At 43.0% G+C, this 15396-nt stretch overlaps 1 protein-coding gene across 1 annotated transcript in view; it reads right to left on the bottom strand.

The window, feature by feature from the left end:
- Positions 1 to 3064: 3064 nt before the first annotated feature.
- Positions 3065 to 15396, bottom strand: part of DHRS1 (dehydrogenase/reductase 1) — a 28394-nt gene continuing 16062 nt past the window's right edge. The window contains exons 7-9 of the mRNA XM_030197650.1: positions 7199 to 7268; positions 5196 to 5276; positions 3065 to 3514 (exon numbers count right to left, since the gene is read on the bottom strand). Coding sequence (XP_030053510.1) covers positions 3378 to 3514; positions 5196 to 5276; positions 7199 to 7268 — 288 coding nt within the window. The 3' untranslated portion in view covers positions 3065 to 3377. The remainder of the gene's footprint in view (positions 3515 to 5195; positions 5277 to 7198; positions 7269 to 15396) is intronic.

The raw sequence follows: 15396 nt of genomic DNA, 5'->3' as shown, positions 1-15396 counted from the left end.
CCCAACCGTATTCCCACGACCAAATGCCTTGGATTTGGCCAGCATCAGTTTCCATTATTGACGAAAAACGATGCCAGCCATCTCAAACCCGGCTGTTTCTGACATTTGGCCGGCCCCAACCGTATTATCGAAACGAAAGATGGCTGGCCATCTTTTTCGATAATACAGTTCGGGACCACTCTTTGCAGCGTCAGCCATATAGATGGCCGCCGCCATTCGATTATGCCCCTCCACGTGTATCTCTCTCTTCTACTCTCTGAAAATGAACTCTAAGGTACAGACATCAAAGGAGGAGGCAAGTGGAGAGACCTTAAAAACATTAATGGGAAAAGGTCATTTACCTTGCTAGCGCCCGTTTCATTTCAATGAGAAACGGGCTTTTTTTTACTAGTTTGAGATATTTAATAGCTTAATTAGTACAGATGATATTGTTTTTATTCCTCAGAAGCTACAACTCTCTGCACAACGTTTGGCAAACTTTTTTCAAACTAAAGTCAATAAAATTAGACTGGATTTCTGCCTGAGCTCAGTAGGTTATGTTGATTACTTATCTACGTCTGTCTGAGATCTTGGAGATAGAGCCTAGGATGGCTTGTCTTCTCTTTAGATAGTATTACGAAACTACTGAAAAAGCTTTCAAAAAAATCTTGTAGTTTAGATATCTGTCCTTCCTATCTGTTGCAAACTGTTCCTACAAATATAATGTTATAGTTGGCAACGTTGGTCAGTTTCTTACTAAATGAGGGCCATTACCCATTCTATTTCAGAGATTGTACTTACTCCTATACCCAAATCATTTGGTGCACACCTTACAATAGTAGATAACTACTGGCCGGTAGCTGGTATTCCCTGGGTGGCCAAGTTGCTAGAGTTTGTAGTTTAGCAACAATTTCATTATTTAATTTTTACTAATGATTTTCTGCATTTTTCCCCAACATGGTTTCACCCATCACATAGTACAGTCTTTACTATTGATCTTGACCACATATATTAAGAATATTTTGAGTAGAGGTAGACAGGCAGTACTTCTAATTTGAAATTTCTGCGGCCTTTGACGCTACAGATCCTTCTCTGATGCTTTACAGGCTCAGTGAATTTGCTAGCATGGGTATAGCTATTAAGTGGTTCAAAGAATTTTTGAAGAAAAGATCATATAAAGTACAAAAAAAATGGGTCAGTTTCAACACCTTGGTTACCGGGTTGTGGCTTCTCTCAGGGGTCACCACTTTCCCCTCTGTTATTTAATGTCTATATGAGGCCATTAAGGGATCCAGGATGGCTCACATATTTGTACTGAAAAGAAAGAGTTAAAGTGGGAATTGAACTTGGGTCCCGTTGTTCACTGTCCATTGCACTAAGCACTAGGCTACTCCATCCACTTGCTTGCTGCTGAATGGCCACGATATCTGGAATTGTCATAGAGCCTGGTATCTACTGTCAATGTTACATCTTTGGGGAGTGGGAGGGGGTCAGTGACCACTGGGGGATTAAGGGGGGGAGGTCATGTCTTCATCCCTCCAGTGGTTAGCTAGTCAGTTAGGGCACCTTTTCCTAACTTAGTTGTGACTGAAGCAGGTCTACATAAAATGTACTTTTCTGCCCTGGACCTTTTTTTTCTGTTCCATTATTGCAGAAGAATGTCCAGATTGTAAACCCACCTAAAACACGCCTCCAACACACGCCCTTGTTATTTGGACAAACTCAGGGAAAAGTGTCCCAATTCTGCATTTTCAAAAATCTTGATTTAGATGTTTTGGCAAGAAGAGCTTGCATCTGGTGCTTTCTGCCACTATTGACACATTTTTCTCTTTTGAAATGAGTCTATTGAGACTCTGTGCATGGCCTATCACAGTGATTGCATTAGAAATTTTAGATTACCTGATCAACACACTGCCTTATATTATTGCATATATAATTTTAATGCTGTTACTATAATTATGTTTATATCATTTTATATTGTACTTTACCCATCAAATACTTCATTCTGAGATACCATCATTTCTGTTTCTCATACCCTATATTCCTTCAAGGTCCCTTCACTCTGTACATTAGAACCTACTTGAGATTCTCACTCATTTACAGATTCGCTCTCACTGAGGCAATAATGCTTGTTTCAGTGTCATAAGTACAGTCATACTGGGTCAGACCAATGGTCCATGTAGCCCAGTATCCTGTTTTCCCAACAGTGGCCAATCCAGGTCACAAGTACCTGGCAGAAACCCAAATAATGGCAATATTCCATGCTACCAATCCCAGGGCAAGCAGTAGCTTCCCCATGTCTGTCTGAATAGCAAACTATGGACTTTTCCTCCAGGAACTTGTCCAAACCTTTTTTTAAACCCAGATATGCTAACCACTGTTACTACATCCTCCGGCAAAGAGTTCCAGAGCTACTTTGTGGAATTCTCTTGCCATTGAATCTTCGGAAACAGAATTCATCGAAAAAATTTTATTCATTTAGAATGTGATCTTCATTCATTTTGAAGCCAGGGCCACGTTGGATCCAAATGAACTAATGGAGAGCTGCAACACTGCTGACCAGCGTGTGTCAAGATATTCAGCACTTAACCGGCCAAGGTAACTGCATAAACAGGACCACATAAAACTGAGTTCTATCTTTATGCATTGCCCCATAGCTGGATAAATGCTGAATGCCACATGTAACTGGCTATGGTTTCACCTGCTCTGTAAACCTGGAAATTTAATGCCTTAGCCCAGATATGGCCCTGCATTGAATTTCCAACCATAACGCCAGTGGTGGCCAGCCAAATACTGAGCACCACTAACTGAATATCAACTCCAGTGTGCCTAAATTACTTAGGGCTGGATTCAGTAAATAGCATTCAGAATTTAGCACCAGAAAAAAACTGACAGTAAGCATGATTCCCACATCTAACTTTAGGCGCCAGACTTACGTCTACTGAGACCTGGTGTAAATGCTGGCACCCAAGTTAGGTATGCTGAACCAGTATTCTATAACTATACAGGCAACCTTTGGGAATGTTCCGTTTTGAGTTACACACCAGTGGAATTAGGTGTCATGTCTTATAGAATAGTGCACAGCCAGACGTATGCAAATTTTAATGAGTGCCAATTAACATCAATAATTAGTTGTTAACACCTGAGCTCTTGGTTTATCCTTTATGAGCGACAAGCTAAATATTATCCAGCTCTACAGAAAAACTTCACTGATACAAATGTTTCCAGATATGCAGAATGATCTGAACATTGCTGGAACACATAAAAAATGTACTTCGGTAAAATACTCAAAGTCCTGGATTGTGCAAGTGAAGATCCATGGCATCTGAAGACAGCAGCAGGGCAAGCGCAAAGCATGGGATCTGGAAAGTCATCACAGCAGGAAAACAGAACCAGGTCTAGAACTTGCTGGCAGAGAGGGTGAGGATCCACTTTGGAACCCGAATAAATCCTGGTATGAAACGAGAGAGCCAGGCCAACGAAGGAAAGAAGGAGAGAAGATTCTGCAGGGATGTGGCCTGAACCACGGTTTGTCCTACAAGAAGAGAAGGAAACAGTGCTGAGCATGGAGGGGATTGATTTTGGAGAACCCTCTGTGTGTCTATCCCTCTGCCCTACACAGAAATGTATTGTAAATAAGTATTTCTGAAGCTTGTCCTAGAGTACCCCCAGCCAGTCTGGTTTTACAGGATATCCACAATGAATGTGTATGAAATATACCATATATACTCATGTATAAGTTGAGAAATTTTGTCTCTCAAATGCTTTAAAAAAGCTAGGGGCATCTTATCTATGGGTCATTCCCCATAGTGGCTAATAGAATTAATGGCTCCCCCCACTCCCATTGGTGGCACGATCCAGAATCTCTCTCTCCACTTCCATCCCATTGCCAGCCCACAGTTTGGAATCTCAGGCCCCACCCCCAATCCATGTACTTTCAAACTTGTCTTCTATAGGGCAGCAGCTATGCAGCAATACACCTAGGCTGCCTGCAGCTTTCTATGGAGCACTCCCTCTGACCCGTCCCACCCATGTGGAAGCAGGAAGTTGAGGCAGAGGGAGCAAGACAGGTCAGGAGGCGCATTCCAAAGTAGGCCGCAGTGGTCTAGGTGTATCACTACACTGCCGCTGCTCTAAAGAAGACAAGTTTGAAGGTACACAGGGGTGGGGGGATTGAGATGCCAAACCGTGGGCTGGTGGAGGGAGGGGAAAGATGCTGGACCATGCACAGAGTGGGGGGAGGAAGAGAGATTAATGCTGGATAATAGGAGAGGAGGGAGAGAAAGGGAGACATGTTGGACCCGGAGGTAGAGGGGAGGGAGCAATGTTGTAGATGGAGGGGAGGGGAGAAAGGGAGCAATGTTGGATCCATTTTCAGTCTCGACTTATACACAGTTCACAGCAGGTCTGGCCATTTTTAGTTTTCAAACTGTCTTTGACTTATATAAGAGATCAACTTAAAATATATACAATATTTTTGTATACTGCAGGACTTTCCAAACGTATGCTGGAGACTGCACGGCCAGTCAGGTTTTCAGTGCATGCAGATTGATATCATGCGTATTCAGTGTGAATATCCTAAAACCCCGACTGGCTATGCAGTCCCCAGAACACAAGGTTAAGAAGCCTATATTGCAGAAGTGGCTTAAGAAACAATGGTTTTGCATTTCCTCCCCCCCCCCCCCCCCCCTCCAATCACAGAAATCCAACCAGAAAGGACATTACAGTCTAAAAGCCAGCTTGAAAAAAATGGGTTTTCAAGGAGGCTTGGAAAGGTATATAGGAGTCATTGACCTGGCTGTAAATGCTTGCACCTAAATTTAGGTGCACCAATGCAGTTTATGCTGGTATTCAATAATGGAATCAGGATGCCCAGATGCCATTATAGAATAGGTGCTCCCCACACAACATTGGGGCACTAAATGGAGATGCCCCGTTATAAAATTGCTGCCCCCTTAAGGAATGACGATGAACTGAATGTGCAACTAGCAAATGCACAAAGAGATAAGATGATTTGTCCCAAGGCCACATGCACAAAATTAGCAGAAGATACAATAGTGACTTATGGACCATCAGCCCCCTCCCCCCCCCCCCCCCCCCCCCCCCCCACCAGCACCTGAATCACAGTCCAAAACTCTGATCACTAGAACCCTCTTAATCTCTTGGCTGTAAAATAAAACAAGCCAAGACCTAAATGACACAGAGGGGAGTCTTACCATTTACGTCCTGCAGTTTATAGCGACTGGCGAGCTCACAGGTCAAGAGAACTTTCCCACTCACTTTCATCAGATTGCGATCTGGAGGTAAATGAACAGAGGTGGCAGAACTAAGCATGGAGCCCCACAGCCATATAAATAACCTGTTGGCAATCGCAGAACTCAGTAAAGTGTGAAAGAGAGGAAATTGAAAGGTGAAAATCAAAGTAGGAGCCCCATTACTGAAGAGATAGCGGAAGGTTATGCAACACAAAATGAAGCCTCATGAAAAGTGATGAAATATGACAGAACCACTACAACTATTAAAGAGCGGGCCAAAACCACCAAACTGTACAATAAGATTCCAGTTAATATCGCAGTATACCTTCTGCAACAGAGTATCCCACAAAACTAAAGTCTGTACAGAGAGAAAATCAATACAAAAAATTGCAACTCTCTAAAAAAATGTAATACAAAGACCTCCAAAGTGGACTGGAATGCTGCTAACCACTTATTCAATATAATATATAAATAGAAGAACCCCTCAGTGTCACTGTGGCTCAGTATGCACTAAATAGTGCCCTTAATTGATCACTTGCACATATGAAGCCCCACAAGGCTTCTATGGCTTCCATAGTGATTGATACTCCACATCCTTGGGGTACTCCTATGGAGTGTATTAGCAAATTACAATTCAAAATGTCCTTGTGCATGAAACAAAAATCGTGCTACCTGCAGCCATGGTTCAGCATTTTCTGGACAACAACCATAGTTTTTATCAGATTCAATGGCATGTTGTCAAACAAGTCCAGGACTTGGGGGAGACAAAAATTGACAGAACGTGAGCAATGGTGGATATTCCATTTACTGTAAAAGCAACTTCTGAGTGATTGAATGATATGGTTGAATGGAATACCATCATATAAATCCTACAGTTGGATGTAGTGTCATCTCTGCAGATTTATGTTCTGTGATTTAACATCAAAGTCCGGTGTGTGGGAAAAGAATTCAGTTATTTAAACCCAGAGAGGGACAAAGAGACGGACACGTCCACACACCCCCTCCTACCTGCAGCCGTTCCACACATGTCTGCATACTCAGCTCTGACTGAAGGACAGACTCTCTTTCATCAACAGATACACACACAGAATCAGACATCAGGCAGACCCTGAGACACACAGAAGCAGTGCTGTATTATCTTTCTGCCCTAAGGGCTGTAAGCCTATTTCTAGATAAAATACCCTTTGCCAAGCCACACTTGTGTGTTGTATTATTGTGCTACAAAATCCACTGCCCCTAAGAAGTGGACCTGGGACCAGAGAAAGGAACTCAGAACTAGACCAAAGCCAAAGCTGATATCTGACCTCTGGGGAGCATAACGGACACCTGTATTCTGTAGCTTCAGTTTGCCCATGCACACTGAAGTTACAGAATACAGTTGAATGCACACCTAGTGCTTACATTCATGAACGTTACATTCATGTACATAATTGCTAGCTTTCTATAATCTTATTTATGTAAAAATTTCTATGGCACCTACAACTAAGCGACTCACAATAAAGCATACACATGAACATGGTGCTTACATTTTGGCACCAGGATTGTTGAATTTGTGGGATAGTATTCATGCACATGTGTTCAGTTGTGCTTCCTGCACACACACAAAAAAAATAAATACACCACTCTTCCCTTGCACTCATGCACACAGTATACAGCATGTCTCTGAAGGCATGCACAGGTGGCTAGAAAAGGAAATGAGAATGGAGAATTGAGGATTCTACTGGGTCTCTAACCAGTTCCTCTTTTCAGCTAACCTTTGGCCCACATACAGAAGCAAAACTTTTGCTAATTCAGGGGTCCTCTGCAAGTCCTAAAGAGTCGGTGAGCAACCAGTCAGCTGTTCTATTTTGAACAAGAATCACTCAGCTAGAAACCTCCACCCCTCACTTCATGGCTAGGTGGCAGGTATTAGTGTGCTAGACTCTTGCAATCACAATATCAAGTAAACTGTGTCTCATTTTTACCTGTAGCCAAAGACACGATGCATTTGCCGCTCAGTTCTGCTGTTTCAGGCTGAGAGAAGACCTTTCGAAACTACAGAATGAAAAGTAGGAAACACTGTTCATCTGAAGGTTCATCAAAAGTCCACAGAAAGGTAAGAGCCATGGTGCATGATCTTGTGTGAAAGAATGGGACATCGTTTTTCTTGGACAGGACCAATATTAGTACCATCCCTCCAGAACCCCAAGAGAAAGACATTAGTTCAGTTACATCCCCACTCATATTCTGCAGGAAACATCATGATTTCCTGCCTTACCAAAATACTCAAGAGATGTTTCTGTGGAGTGGCACTCTCAGTGGGTGGTGCTGGTGGATTCTTACCCTTAACTAACCAAAAAAAGAGTAGTGAAAGTCCTGAGAAGGGAAACTCTGAAATTCATCCACAAATAAGTTTATTGGATAATGACCTGACTTGGCCAAGTTTTGGCACTTATGCCTTTATCAGGGGTCAAATAAACAAAATCTTCATTGGCACAAAAGAACACGCAAATGTGTATACTACATCAGTTCGGCTGACAGCATCACAGTGTGATTTTTACCCTCTGAATGAACAAGAGTTGAGTAAAAAGGCTATACTCTCTCAGTAAAGGTGTTCATACTACTACTACTTATTTCTATAGCGCTACTAGACGTACGCAGCGCTGTACACTTGAACATGAAGAGACAGTCCCTGCTCGACAGAGCTTACAATCTAATTAGGACAAACAGGACAAATAAAAGATAAGGGAATATTAAAGTGAGGATGATAAAATAAGGGTTCTGAACAAGTGAATAAGGGTTAGGAATTAAAAGCAGCATCAAAAAGGTGGGCTTTTAGCTTAGATTTGAAGACGGCCAGAGATGGAGCTTGACATACTGGCTCAGGAAGTCTATTCCAGGCATATGGTGCAGCAAGATAAAAGGAACAGAGTCTGGAGTTAACGGTGGAGAAGAAGGGTGCAGATAAGAGAGATTTACCCAGTGAACGGAGTTCCCGGGGAGGAACGAAGGGAGAGATGAGAGTGGAGAGGTACTGAGGAGCTGCAGAGTGAATGCACTTACAGGTCAATAAGAGGAGTTTGAACTGTATGCGGAAACGGATAGGGAGCCAGTGAAGTGACTTGAGGAGAGGGCTAATATGAGCATAGCGACATTGGCGGAATATTAGTCGTGCAGCAGAATTTTGAACAGATTGAAGAGGAGAGAGATGGATAAGTGGGAGACCTGTGAGAACCAAGTTGCAATAGTCTAAGCGAGAGATGATAAGAGTGTGGATGAGGGTTCTGGTAGTGTGTGCTCAGAAAGGAAAGGGCAAATTTTGGTGATATTATAGAGAAGAAATGACAGGTTTTAGAAGTCTGCTGAATATGTACAAAGAAGGAGAGGGAGGAGTCGAAGATGACCCCAAGGTTACGAGCTGATGAGACAGGAAGGATGAGAGTGTTATCCACAGAAAGAGAGAATGGGGGAAGAGGAGAGGTTGGTTTAGGTGGAAAGATAAGAAGCTCAGTCTTGGTCATGTTTAGTTTCAGATGGCGATGAGACATCCAGGCAGCAATGTCAGACAAGCAGGCTGATACTTTGGCTTGGATTCCTGCTTAGATTTCTGGTGTGGAGAGGTAGATCTGGGAGTGATCAGCGTAAAGATGATACTGAAAACCATAGGATGAGATCAGAGTACCAAGGGAAGAAGTATAGATGGAGAAGAGAAGAGGTCCCAGGACAGATCCCTGAGGTACACCAATTGACAGTGGGATAAAGTAGAGGAGGATCCACCAGAGTATACACTGTTTAATCTATATGTCAGTCCCTTGGCACTTCTCATTCAAACAATGGGTATTCGTTCTTATTCATATGCGGACAATTTTCTTCTTATTCATTATGTTAAACCATCTAATATGGATCTTACACCGCTACAAATCTGTCTGGATAAAGTGGCAGATTGGCTCACAACATATCAATTAGTATTATATCCAGATAAGACTATTGTAGATCCCCTATGGGTGAGGTTTAGAGCAGATGGTAAGAGTATACAATCACGGTGTAAAGGCCCCACACTCAACACTCACCAATTGAGGAAATACAGAGAAAAAATAAGGAAATTCTATATTTGGTATAGTGTGCAATTCAAGATGTTAATAAATGAATTTTCCTTGGTGATGGTTCAAATTTTACAAAACGATAACAATATGGCACACTAATCTTGAAATTAAAATAATTTATTGTGCAAAGTGTTTCTTTAAAAATTCAATATATAATTGTAATAATTTCATTAATAAAACAGCTGTCCAATTGTATTAAAATAACAAATGTAAAAGGTTTGTTTTCACTTCAGAACAAACAGTAAAACATTTATAACCTGCAACATGTTTTTTCACTTTCAGAAGATGTGTACATCTTCCATAAATTGACTCCCATCTACTGTCATCTTTCACCAAACAAATCAGATAAGTAATACAGTTGTTTATGTTCTCTATTCTTCAAATTTACTTTAAACAGAAAGTCTTAATGAAGAAATTGATTCTTTTTCTCAATTTTTTCTCTTTAAGGATCAAACCTCCTCCACGTGGATATGCAAACACTTCTCTACCTTCAGGTAAGTATTTTTAGTCTCTGAACCACTGTAAGTGTTTGTACTTAGCTGTTTTGTAGACCTTTCTTGTATGGGGTTAACTTTGGTCTTTCTTTAACGTTGGTGCACTTGTTGTTTTGATGTTGCCAGTACTTTGGTTCAACGCTGCCAGGGAGCAGGAACCCGGAACTTGAGTACCTACTACTCTATGCTTTGAAGAAAATCAAAAAGGCAAAACCCTATCCCTGTCTAATTCATCAAATCAATTCCTCTTTTGCTATAATTTCAAACTCATTTCCCCATATGATTGTTCAACTTATTTCCCTAACTAGCTTACCAAGTAAATAAAAATATAATTAATTATCCCTGTTCTACTCCCTCCCATCAACAATGCTCTCAGATTTTTTTAAATTTGTATATTTATTTTTTTTTTTAACCCTCCCAGAATAATCTACCCTAGCATATACAGGGACTTAATGGATGTTTACTGTGATGTGAGCTTTCTAACTGTTGTAATGTTAAAGCTTACACTTAAGCCCAGTATCAGTCATCCCTCTAAAGCCAATAAACGGAAGCGAGTGGCTTTTAAACTTTGCTCCTAATGCAGTCACTCATCTCTAATTATCTTAAACCCTTTACCAACCCCACCAATACCAAGTTTTAACCCAGCTGATCAGAGACCTCTTATACCGGACCTGTCAGCTCTGCACCTACCTCCCAACTGCCAACTGCCAGGCTTAGAACCCTACACAACTTTCCCCCCCCCAGCTCGAGCCATAAGCACGAGCTTAACACATTCTAATACCCCTTGCACGCAAACACAGTATTTTTGAATAAATATAAACATTTCTTACACATCTACAATTAAACAGCTGTTCAGATTAACATAATTTCAGTACCTTAGTATCCTGAAAAACCTCAAAATCTTCTTTGTCCCTCCTGCACGAGCCTCTTGCCAGCTCCGTGCACGAGGTAACAGCTGGCTCGTGTCCTCTCCTGCACGAAGCTCTGTGCACCTCCCAGCGCGTGCAGCACCGCTTTCATGGCTGGCCGCTTTTTTAAAAAAAAATCAAAACGTTGGGAGAGTGCACCGGAGCACTTCCCCGCTGCCTCCGGTCCCACTCCAGTCTTTTTCCGTCTTCGGAACCGGCTCTGCGGTTAAAAGGAGCCGGTTCCCTTTAAGATATAAAAAAAACTCGGGCCCTGCGTCAAACAGGCGTCCGACGTCATTACGTCGACGTCGGACGCCGACGCAGGGCCGAAGAGAGCCCAGACTCCTCCCCTTGGCTTTTCTCTCTCTCCTCCGCCCCTCACCACGCGGCCTCGCGGTGGCGCGCCACTCGCGCCTACCGCGATTTCTCCTTCCACTGTCTCTTCCCTTCCCCAGGCCTTGCTCCGGTCCCAAATCGGGACTCAAAATACTGAAGCAAGCCTGGGGAAGCCCCGAATCGCGCCAGCCACCGTACTCAATGGCCAAACTGGCCCGAAAACATCGGACCCGCACAGGGTCAAAGGAATCAGTTGGGGCACCTCAAAACCAGCCCCGAAGTCTAAGGTAAACCCCTTAAAGGGGCGCACTTTAATTTTATATATATGTATTTTTTTAATCCTTTACACTATAACATCTTGGATAGTAGGACAGGGCACATGTCTGCTATTTGGCCAGAACATCCCTACAGTTAAATCCTTTAGATACCTTGGGGTTATAATCGATTCTACTCTGACTTTTGAGGAACAAATATCCAACGTAGTGAAAAAATATTTTTTCCATCTTAGGAGACTTCGATCAGTTAGAAATTCAATCAGTAAGGATTCCCTTAAAACGTTGACATCTGCCTATATTACCTCACGCTTAGATTATTGTAATATCATATATGCAGGGATCACTCAAGCTAGCTTGAAACGACTACAAAGCATACAGAATACTGCAGCACGTATGATTTGTAGGGCCCGGAGGCATGACAGAGTAACACCTTTACTACATCAACTGCATTGGCTTCCGGTTGAAGCAAGAGTTAAGTTTAAAGCCTTAGTTTTGACCCATAAGGCTTTTTATACACTAAACCCTGACTATCTGTCAAATCTAACTATTCCTTACACTGCCACACGAACCCTTAGATCCCTGACAGACAACAGGTTAGTGATTCCTCCTCTCGCTAGGGCTAGATGGGAATCTACACGGAATTCGGCTTTTTTCTATTTGTCTCCCTCTCTTTGGAATGGCCTTCCAAAAGAGATCAGACTTGAGAAATCTTACTTTCATTTTCGGAAACTTTTGAAAACCTTCTACTTTATCAATTATGTAGAACAGAATTTAGAATAATGGAAGAAAGGTTATAAATGGGCATCTGTAATATATATTAAATCAAAACTGTATTGTTTGTCTGTGTAGATTATATTATGTATTTAATCTTGTATTTGCGGTGCTCTCCTGTATACTAAACCATGAGTTATACTGTTTTTCATCTTATGTAGCTAGTTTGTGGGTTTGCTGTGCTTTCCTGTAATGACTGGAGTTCTAATGTTTGTCCAACCTGTACATATTGTATTGCTTCCTTTTTATAAATTGTAAACCGTTCTGTCTTGCAGTAGCAATAAGATACGGTATATAAATTGACGTAAATAAAAAAAAATAAAATAAAAAATAAAAGTACGCTGGGAGAGATAAGAAGAAAACCAGGAAAGAACAGAGCCCTGAAATCCAAGTGAGGACAGCATATCAAGGAGTAGGCTGTGATCAACAGTGTCAAAAGCAGCAGATAGATCAAGAAGGATGAGGATAGAATAGAGCCCTTTGGATCTGGTCAGGAACAGGTCATTGGAGACTTTAGCAAGCGCTGTTTCGGTTGAATGAAGGGGGTGAAAGCCAGATTGAAGTAGATCAAGAATAGCTTGAGATGAAAGAAAATCAAGGCAACGACGGTGAACAGCACGTTCAAGTATCTTGGATAGGAAAGGGAGGAGGGAGATGGGGCGATAGTTGGAAGGACAGGTAGGGTCCAATAAAGGTTTTTTAAGGAGTGGTGTGACTACGGCATGTTTGAAGGCATCAGGAACAGTGGCAGTGGAAAGTGAAAGGTTGAGGATATGACAGATAAAGGGGATGACAGTAGGAGAGATAGTGTTAAGTAGATGGGTGGGAATAGAATCAGAGGAACAGGTAGTTAGTTTCGAGGAGGAAAGATGTGTAGTTTCCTCTTCAGTGATTTCAGAAAAGCAGGCAGGGGTTGGAGGGCTGAGAGAATGGACTAAGAGAAGGAGAGGTGGAGGTGACCTGGTTGAGAATTCAAGTTTAATCTTGTGAACCTCATCATGAAAGTACTCAGCCAGAGTCTGGGGAGAAAGTGAAGGGGCAGTTGGAGGTGAAGGCACTTTGAGGAGAGAGTTCAGTGTGGCAAAGAGACGTCGAGGGTTTAAGCAAAGAGAATTTGTCAACTGGATGTAATAGTCCTGTTTGGCAAGTAAAAAGCAGACTGGAAGGAGGTCAACAAGAATTTGAAATGTATGAAGTCAGCATGGGCACAGGATTTCAGCCAAAGGCACAGGAACGTAGGTAGCGGATTCTAGAGGTCAGCTAAGGCTGGGGTTTGGTATGTTTTACACAACAGGGAATAGGAGGAGTGAGAGTATCCAGAGCAGAGGAGAGAATAATATTATAGGAAAGACAGCCTCATTGACAGACTTGGATAACATAGTGGTAGAGAAGAGATTTGAAACACTGGAGGACAGAGTAGAAGGGTCAATAGCCTGAAGATTCCTAAATGTGTTCATATGGAAAGTTTACAATCGTCCCTATGGAGGAATTTCAGTGGATGGCTACTTTCTAGGGGGATCTCACATTCACTAAGGTTCACCTGTTGAGTAGTGCTAGAACCTTCAGTTGCTGCACCAGTGACCAGAATGGGAAAATTAGGTTCTTACCTTGGGACGGCTAGCCCCTTCTGCCTTCAGTATATGAAACTTCCAAAGCAGAGTGAGAAAGAAAGGTAAAATAATGTAAACTTTCTTCACAGTGAACAAACGCCCCAGAACCGGAGCAATAACCAATAACCAAACAAAGGAGGGGCGTTCTCAACCTCCTGCAATAGAACAGCATGTAGAAACCCTGAGAACTGATCTTCAACTCCTCCCGATGAGATACAATCTCTGCATAAAGGATCTGAACAACAAAAACAAAGTCAGACAGGGAGGGATCATGGATTCATCTGCTGTGACTAAAGAAAAGAAAATTACCAAGGTAAGAACCTAATTTTTCCTTCCTTGTCATCAACAGCAGATTAATCCATTAACTGATGGGATGTACAAAAGCACTCCTTAAGCAGGGTGGGAACAGGCAACTCTGTGAGCAAGCACTTGCACTCCAAAATGCGCGTCCTACTTTGCAGCAACATCCAGTCTGTAATGCCGTACAAACGAGGGCTGAGAAGCCCAAGTAGCCGCACGACAGATCTCTTGAAGAGAAAAGACACCCGTTTCAGCCCACGAGGAGGAACTCACTCTCGTGGAATGCGCTTTAAACGCTTCAGGCGGAGACCGACCTGAAATCAGATACGCAGAAACAATGACTTCCCTGAGCCAACGGGCTATAGTGGCCCTAGACGCCAAACACCCACGTCGAGGACCTGTCAACAATACAAAAAGGTAATCAGAAGTCCTGAAGTCATTAGACATCTGTAGATACTGCAACAGCGCCCTTCATACATCCAAAAGACGCAATTGCCCAAAGGAATCCGCAAAGTCCTCCCTAGAAAAGGAAAGTAGAAAAATGGGCTGGTTCAGGTGAAACGCTGAAACCACCTTAGGCAGGAAGGAAGGCACTGTACGTATCGTTACCCCAGACTCCGAGAACTGTAGAAAAGGATCCCGACAGGAAAGCGCCTGAAGCTCAGATACGCGTCTAGCCGATGTCATGGCCACCAAAAAGACTGTCTTGAGAGTCACATCCTTCTCAGAAGCTTGCTTAAGCGGCTCGAAAGGCGAACACTGAAGAGCCTTCAACACCAGCCCCAGGTTCCAGGCCGGACACGGCGACCGCACAGGAGGACGGAGCCGAAGTGCCCCTCTGAGAAATCGGACAATGTCCAGATGAGCAGCAAGGGACAAGTCAGAGACTTTCCCTCGGAAACATGCCAACGCTGCCACTTGAACCCAAAGGGAATTGTAAGCCAGGCCTTTTTGTAAGCCATCCTGCAAAAAATCCAGGACCGACGAGACTGTAGCCCACGCAGGTATGACTGCCTTTGAAATACACCATGCCTCAAACTTGCGCCAGATCTGAGCATAAGCTGCGGAGGTAGACCGCTTGCGGGCCTGCAAGAGAGTGAAGATGAGCTTGTTAGAGTAGCCCTTGTCTTTCAATTGCACCCTCTCAAGAGCCAAGGCCAAATCGGAAGGGATCCGCCATAGTCACCGGACCCTGAACCAACAGGTTTGGCACCAGAGGCAAAGGAAGTGGAGCCTCCACCAGCATCCGATGAAGATCCACGTTCCACGGACGCCTTGGCCAATCCAGAGCGATGAGAATCACTAATCCTCGGTGCAGACAAATCCGCAGGAGGACTCACCCAATCAAGGGCCAAGGAGGGAACACATAAAGGAGGCCCGAGGGCT

Source organism: Microcaecilia unicolor, chromosome 3 (assembly GCF_901765095.1).
Source record: "Microcaecilia unicolor chromosome 3, aMicUni1.1, whole genome shotgun sequence".
NCBI classification, from domain to species: Eukaryota; Metazoa; Chordata; class Amphibia; order Gymnophiona; family Siphonopidae; genus Microcaecilia; species Microcaecilia unicolor.
This window is presented reverse-complemented; position numbering and strand designations above follow the sequence as displayed.